The sequence below is a fragment of the Merops nubicus genome, unplaced genomic scaffold (genome assembly GCF_000691845.1).
Source record: "Merops nubicus isolate BGI_N331 unplaced genomic scaffold, ASM69184v1 scaffold37664, whole genome shotgun sequence".
NCBI classification, from domain to species: domain Eukaryota; kingdom Metazoa; phylum Chordata; class Aves; order Coraciiformes; family Meropidae; genus Merops; species Merops nubicus.
Window position 1 is genome coordinate 22,549 of NW_008604254.1, and position 8,129 is coordinate 30,677.

Sequence of the window (8,129 nt, forward strand, 5' to 3'; positions counted from 1 at the left end):
GTCTCACAGACGGGAGCTGGTTCCTCATCAGTCCCCTAATTACAGGGATGAAGGTTTCTGTTGGCAACAAGGCGTTGACCTACAAGAAAACACAAACAGAATAATGCCATAAATACTCTTCCATGCGCTGTGACATAATAGCCTCCAAATCAGACAGACAAACTCTTCTCCATTTCCCATAAGGGTTTCAGGATGAAAGAAGAGATGGCAGGCTAGCAAAGCTGCATTGGAGGTGAGCGAGACAACAAAGCAGGCTCCAGTTACAGTACTTCATCTATGTTCTCTGGCTGCCGAACAGCCATGCATTATCCACTAGCTCCGAGGTTTCTTCAGCAATTCCTTTTGGCTACAGTGGTGAGCAATTCCTCCTTACTCTAAAATACTTCTGGTAGTGCCCTGTGCATATGCATCACTAAAACTAGAATATGCTTCACAGGCAAAAAAAAAAAAAAAACAAACCCCAAAACACTGAAGCTGTGGAAAGATGTTGCATGGTGTGGAGCATACAAGATAGCCAGTCCAATTCTACATATATACTTCTGACCAGACAAAGACTAGAAAGAAAACCATAAGGGTTTTTTTCCCCTCCATTTAAATTCCATGTAGAAACAGACAACAGTGCCATTAGCACTAGTTAAATCATTTTATGAGTTAACAGTGAGAAATGCTGCCAAAAGTAACTCTTCTCCACTGGACAGACAGTGAAATAGCTGCATCTGGCCAGTAGAATACTAACTAGAGGAAATAAGGTTGTTTTTTTTTTTTTTTTCTGGTGGTTCTGCCTAAACTGTTAACTGTAGTTACTGAAGTTGTTAGATAAATTTAAACAATGATGCACCAGGTTACAGATTATCCAGGACAGATTAGTACTAATCCAACATGAAATCCTACAAACGTTATAATCATATTAACAAGCAAAAGCAGAAATGTCCCACTGCTAACATGAGGGCTAAATGAGACATACCTTATCCAGCATATCATAGGACTTGTTAAGCAGAACCCTCCAAAATTTGGCTGTTGGCTTGTCCACATTTGCTTCCACTGAAGATGCCACAGTGTTTATATAGCGAAGAACTTCTTCTAATAGCCTAGATGGAAAGGAAGCACCTTTTAGTAAGCAACAAGGACACTAAAGAAGTTGACTTTATTACTGTAAAGCATAAAAATTCACGGAACAGCAGCAATCAAAGAAAATTAAACACCTAATGGAGAGACTAGCAGACCACATCTACATATTATAGAAAAGCTATGGCAAAAAGAACATCGTGCACATTAAAGAAGTCTACCTGATACCCCCAAATTAGCATCTACACACAACAGTAGTTCTACTTAAGAACCCTACTTTGAAACAAAAACAATCTGGGCATTTAAGGAACACAGCATTTAAAATAAATCCTACATACTTTTTTCACTCAGAAGAAACATAAAAATCAAGCTCCACAAATTTTCACTCAGAAGAAACATAAAAGTTAAGCTCCACAATTTGGCATCACTGGCTGTTATATCCAAATAACTACAACTGTGATCTGTGATTACTGGCAATTTTCTTACACAACACGGGGGCACCTCTGAATAACCATTTATATTTTTTTTTCCCTACAAATAAATTGATACGGTTTGCTAAAAATCTGGAATTCTTTTAGAGAATCCATCATCACTAGTGTAACAATTATGGCCAAGCATATAAATAAACACTATCAGAAATACAGAGAGAGTGGACAGAACAATCTTTCAGAAATAAAAGAACTCCACATCATATTAAAAAAAACACAACCACCAAAACAAAACCCAGTAACTTGCCTGTGGCTGAGGACAACATTAAAAGTATCCTTGGCAGAAGAATATTCTAATGGGATTACACTTAAATATTCCCAGGTTGCAGTAAAATCTAGAAATAGGAGAAGAACAGATTTAAGGCTTACCTCTGTTCCAACTTCTGCAGCTCTTCTGTTTCTTCACATTCAACTATCTGGTTGAAAAAGGAAGGATGAAAATACTAAGTGTAGAACTTACATCACCTCATTAAGTTAATATCCCAGTATACACAAATGTGTTTGTTCTGAATGAAATGTCCATTACCATGGTAACTATGAGTTCTCCATATCTGCACTTAAGCCATCACTCAAGAAGGAAATGTGAAAATCTCAGGCATAGATTTTCACAGCAGCAAGTACCTTTCATGCTGGTGGATGATGTACAGTTGACAAACAGGGAAGTACTTCCACCTAGAGCCACAGCCTAAAATTCATAACATTTATCTTGTCTTCTCAGAGTTATGAGTCCCACATCAAACTTGGGAATTTATTCAGACTGTGAGTGAAATCCAGGTCTCCATAAATCCAGTGTGAATCCACTGGGGCCAGAATTTCACTTTTTTACCTATTCACTCCTCACAGAAATAGAGTCTGTCTGAAAAAGCTGTATTAAAAGCAATCTGTCATTATTACCTTTTTCACAAAACTCTGTGAGGATAAAAGCTGTGACATGAAGGAGACTGACAAGAATTTGAAATGCCGAAGTTGTTTGTCTGAGTGAGACTCCACATTAAAGAGCTGCCCATCCTGATTTTTTTGCTTTGTCTTGCATGTTCTTGACTTTTTTGGCCCAGGATCATCTGCTGAAAACGTTCACAAAACAAATTTTCATCCAGGCGAAAAAGACATTTGATTTCTGATTAGAGAAAGTGAAATTACAGTCAGGATGCCTATCAACGGTAGTCATTCTGCAGTATCCAAAACCTTGTCAAACTTCAAAAAAAGATGCTCTGAAGTACAACAGAAGATGAATTCATTTCAACAGCCTCAAAAGAAATAATGCTGTTTCACCTGATCATTTTTACATCAAGAATCTTTTTTTCTTGGTGCTAAAGCTATAGTGCACTGGCTACAAACATGAGACACTTTTGAGGCAGGACCACATACACTGTGCATCACAGATTTGAGAAAATAGCTTTCAGTGTCATTATGTGGTCCTTTTGAATGTATTCAAACAACAAATATGGCAAGTCATAAATTAAAAAGAAGCAAATAACCCTCACCCACCTTCCCCTACTGGAAAAGTATTGAAATATATTGTTTAAGGATTGTTCCACTATACTGTAGTAGAAAGAAACGAAACTTTAAAAACCATCCAGAAATGACTGGTAGTCCCTGTGATCTTGTCTATGAGTAACAGCTTTTTATTTCAACTAAATTATTTCCCTGTACCTTCTAAATGAGAACTACTGTTTGATTCTAAGTACTTATATTCATCCATAAATAAAACCATTTAAAAAAAAAAGTAATCACATATCTTAGTTGTTTGATTAAAAAAGAAAAAAACTCAGAGTGATTCTTTATCCCTTAGTCTTCTGTCTGGAGGAGTGATAGAATCATGGAATGCTTTGGGTTGGAAAAGACCTTTGAATGTCATCTAGTTCAACACCCCTGCAATAAGCAGGGACACCTTCAACTAGGATCAGCTTGCCCAGAGGTCCCTCCAACCTGCCCCTGAATGTTTCCACGGACGGGGCATATACCACTCCTCTGGTCAACCTGTGCCAGTATTTCACTGTCCTCATTGTAAAAAATTCCTTCCTTATATCTAGTCTAAATCTACCCTCCTTCAGCTTAAAACCATTATCCCTTGTAATAGGAAGGTTTACACGTGTTTGTTGGTGTTGTTTTGTGGTTACCTTCTTTGTTTTCTGGCAGCTCTGTCAAGTACTGGATTATTTTCATCATGCTCTGGAACTGACAACGTACATCGAATTCGCAACAGATGGAAATCCAAAATGCAATGTCTGCCTCTAGAACAGCATCCTGTTTGTGGTTTAGAAACAACAAAAAAATATATAAAGAATTAAAGGAAAAAAAATGAGTAATAATGATAAAAAGATTCAAAAACTCCTCCTCGTGCCATGGTGAACAGGATACTGACAGGATTATCAAAAAGGGTAACAGCAGCAAGCTACTTGAGAGAACATAATTCAGAGGGTGTAGAATGAGATCAAACTCCTGCAGCACAGACTGTATTTTCTTCACCACTCTTTCTTTAATAATTCTTTTAGTTTTCCCCATAAACTATGCTTACAGTAAATCCAAGGGCCTGCCTACACAAAAGCATAGTAGGGTTTTTATCTTGGTCTGTACAGGAAGACCAGTATCACGCTTCATAAATACAGTTAAAGAAAAAAACCCAACTTGAAAAATATTGAAGCACTTCATAATTAGGTTATCAGCTCTTCAAGTCAAGGCTTGTTGTACAATACAATCTGATTTACTGTTCAGGCTCCAGGACAAAACAATGCTGTACCTGCAATACAATCATAGTCAACAATCACCATCAGGTTCTGCTATAGTGCAAGCTCAGAGCTCAATACTTATTTAAGAATAACCCAGGGGCTCATCGTGCACCTTCTTAAAGGCAAGACCAAGAACAGAAAAGGGGAGATCAGCCTCTTGAGGAAGAAGCTGACCCTACTGGTCTTCTAACCTTGTCTGTGCTTGATGTGGCAGTCACAGTTTTGGTCACATACTGCTCGAACAGCAGCACCAGGAGGACCCAAAGGAACTTCTCTCCTCCCAGCGTAGCGATCAGCTGGGCCAGGATGGGCAGGCGCCGGTGCTCTGGCACGTGGGGCAAGGCATCCACAAACACACGGATGATCTTTATCACCACCTCTTCCACACTTCCCGAGGACTCTGACAAATCACTGTCTTCAGCCTACGTACAAACAGGCAAGCAGGGGCACAAGTTCCTTCTTGTAAATTCAGAAAATGAGAGAAAGCACTATGTGCCTGATAACAGCATTACCAAAAGCATAATCTCAAGGAAAATGAGTGCTCCAAAATAACCAGTTTTCAAACACACAGTTCCTCTCCAGTGTTTAAGGAACAAGCTTCAAGCAGAACATATTCAAGGGAAAGCAATGCCACATCCTTATAAAAATTTTGTCTATAAGACTGATAGTTAGGGTCTTGGATTCAAGGCCTTATTAAAACAATACAAGTATGCTATGTGATCTCAGGTAAGCAACACTAGGCTCTCCCCACATGCAATAATTGTGTGTTCCATAAACAATTTGTCACAGAAACTTGTGATGGCTGCTATGAAAGATTTTAAATAAGAATTAAAAAAAAAAAAAAAGATGAGACAGCAACCTCATTTCCCTAACAGAGACTTGCAAGGTGATGCAAAATGCATATAGATATTGTTGAAAAAAAAAGTACTGGGAAATCCCCAGCCCACTGTTAGATGAAGGGTTTTTTTTTAAATTCATTTTTATGTAAGAAATGTATATGTAATTTTCCATGTTTACAGCTATGAATGATGAATTAAAATTTATTAGGTGCAAGTGAAATTGGACTGAAGAAAAAAATTTCCCCTGATGTATCGTTCATTTGGTTTATAACCATTTGTCTGAGATGTCCAGACAAAACCAAGAAAACCCATGCAAACACCAACTGGAAGAATAAAAGCATTTGTCAGATATTTTACCCTTCCACTTCCATCAGACTGTGTCTACTACTGATATGACCGTGACATATTATTATAGGACTAATAACCTTATTTCCAGCAGTTCCTTTACTGAACCACCTGCTAATGAGACAGTGAAAAATTTGAACTTAAAAGTATGTTTTGAGTCCCTTTTGGTACAGTTATGATACTGTTTTGGTTAAACTATTTAAGAGCAGGAGCTCCTAAGATTAAAAAGAGGCAGTAGTCTGATGAAGTCAGAGTTGGTCAGACAAGCAGTCTGTTAATATAGTTATTATAGATAATTTTATATCTATCTAAAGCTAATCCTAGAATAGGCTACAATTTATTCTACCACTGGTATTCCAAATCATTTACTTAATTATTGATCTTGTTGTTCACTTTTTTCTATTCCTTTCCATTAAGTAGGCATATTTACCTGTATAAGAGCAGGAATAACCATCTGCACTGTCTTATTAATTACTTGGAATGTGTAGGTATCATCCAAACGCAAGACATTCGCTCCCATGAATGTGAAAATGGGCATAATGTTATGCAGAACTTTATCCTGGAAATGAAGACAGAAGAGATCAGTTTATTTTTTGAACTGCGCTGCTCTCCATATTATACCCTAAAGCATTTCTCCTTCCCACAAATGCCACTAGATTCCTATAAAAGAAAATGACAATCATTAGTACCTTCCAAAATCACCACTGAACTAATTTAAAATGTATAGTGTTCCCTAGAGCTACTTATTGCGCGATTGTTAGAGTTCTAAATATTATTGAGAAACCAAAGATAAACTTCTAAGCAAGTAATTAAAGAGTGGAGATGGAGAATTTAGTCTGCTGAAATATACCTTGTACTCCTCAACTCTGTGCCATGGTGGTATGATAACCAAAACCAGCTACAGGGAGATTCGCAGAAGTGCAAATCTGAGTATGATCCACACTCCAGTCAGCCTCGTACCCTTCCCACTCACCCTTTTTATATCTGTAAAACATCTGCACTACCTACAGTCAGACAACATAAACCATGCTCATTTTAATTTTTGGCTTTTTTTTTGAGGCTAGACTGTAATCACAGAAATTAATTTTAAAAGGGGTGGATTAGAGGTGTCACCAGATCAAGTTTGTTTCCTAGACTTTGCCAGAATTTATGGAAACATTTCATTCAGTTTTAGTGAGCTGAAGGAGTGTTTCAGATTTAAAGAGAGATAAGACTCATACAAAATATTTCCTTTTACTCTGATCTTGAAAATCTTGTAAAAGCCATACTAATTTAGAATTAAAACTTGGTTCTATAGTAGTTGATGGCAGTAAGATGGCGACAAAAAAAAAAAAACCCTAACAATAAAAAACACAAATCCTTCACAAATTTGTCAAAAACATTCCAGTTTTGCCTTTTGGGAAAAGTCCTATCTATTCCAAATCTGTGGAGAAAGTACTGAGGTAAAGATAAAGATGCAAACTGAGTTTGATACATCTGGACACATTTTGCTGCTTTTGTAGGTTTAAAGCAAAAGAATCCTACTCAGAAGAGAGTGTACAGTCAAGTTTCAATCCATAGAAGAGAAAGCCTCTTTCTTGGTCAATTAAAATCAGACTGACCTGGTTTTATCATCAACTACAGCTACTTTTCTTAGCGTTGCACAAGACAGAAACTTATAAGAATATGTTTGCTATTAGGCTAGATGTTTTCTCTCTTGTATATAAAAAAAGCAGGGGAAAGAAAAAGCAATGCACGAGAACTTTGACCATATTGGAAAGGTGAGGCAGGGGTTCCTCCACACAGAACAGCTCTGTGTGTTCACCAATGCTTGGAACCTGAAGAACTGACACATAAATTTCAGGTACTACTTACAGGAAACATGCCAGCAACAGCACCAAGGAGAAGCAGTGCATGGTGATGTGTCTGGGGCATTTTGGATATCCTGATGCACTGAACTATCAATTCCACATTGAATTTTTCCTTGTCAAGGACATCTGCAAGTAAAAAAATATTCACTAATTAACACTTTAGTAGTTAACCATGTAGGAATAAACAGTACACTCATGCACCGGTTTCAGTTTGCAGACAACACCTAAGGGATCTACAAAAAATGACTGATAAGGGAAACTTGTATTCTCTACATTTGTAATACAAATACAATTGTATTTCTCTACAGAGGAATCCATCTCTCCTCAAAAAAAAGGAAAAAAGTTACAGGTCATTGTTTTAATGATGTACTGGTGAGAGAAGTACCAAGAAATAGGCCTGGCAATTTTTACCTGCTGGGATCTTGCTACCATCTGAAGACAATTTCTGACAGATGCTTAGCAGACAGCTGAGGATAAGCTGCTTTGTATATTCCATATTTTCTTCTTCTGATGCCATAGGTTCCAGACACCTATACATTCAGGAAAAAAAATAGAAATCAAAAAAGGAGACAAAAAAAAAAGTGACCAAACTGCATATAAAGATAGAAATAAGAAGCTGCTATCTTCATTCTAGAGAAGTTCTAAATTGCAGCTCCTGAAAAGCGTTAGCCAAAAAGTCTATCTTTTTTTTTTTTCAAATACATCAACTGGTCTGACAAAAAACATTTCTCAAAGTGCTGTCAGGAGTATAAGGTGATTACCTGAAGTATGACTGCCAGTCTATGTAAAGCCAAGTCATAAGAAAAAATTATA

General features: G+C 37.2%; 1 protein-coding gene across 1 annotated transcript in view; it reads right to left on the reverse strand.

The window, feature by feature from the left end:
- LOC103771650 (HEAT repeat-containing protein 1-like) overlaps window positions 1–7,857 on the reverse strand; it is a gene marked incomplete at its 5' end in the record, with an annotated part of 14,189 nt that extends 6,332 nt beyond the window's left edge. Inside the window, 9 exon segments of the mRNA XM_008938953.1 lie at window positions 1–79; window positions 965–1,088; window positions 1,923–1,969; window positions 2,448–2,614; window positions 3,674–3,800; window positions 4,474–4,704; window positions 5,897–6,025; window positions 7,321–7,442; window positions 7,728–7,857. The exon segment at window positions 1–79 is cut by the window's left edge and continues 14 nt beyond it. Of these exon segments, the coding sequence (XP_008937201.1) occupies window positions 1–79; window positions 965–1,088; window positions 1,923–1,969; window positions 2,448–2,614; window positions 3,674–3,800; window positions 4,474–4,704; window positions 5,897–6,025; window positions 7,321–7,442; window positions 7,728–7,857 (1,156 nt within the window).
- Window positions 7,858–8,129: the final 272 nt, after the last annotated feature.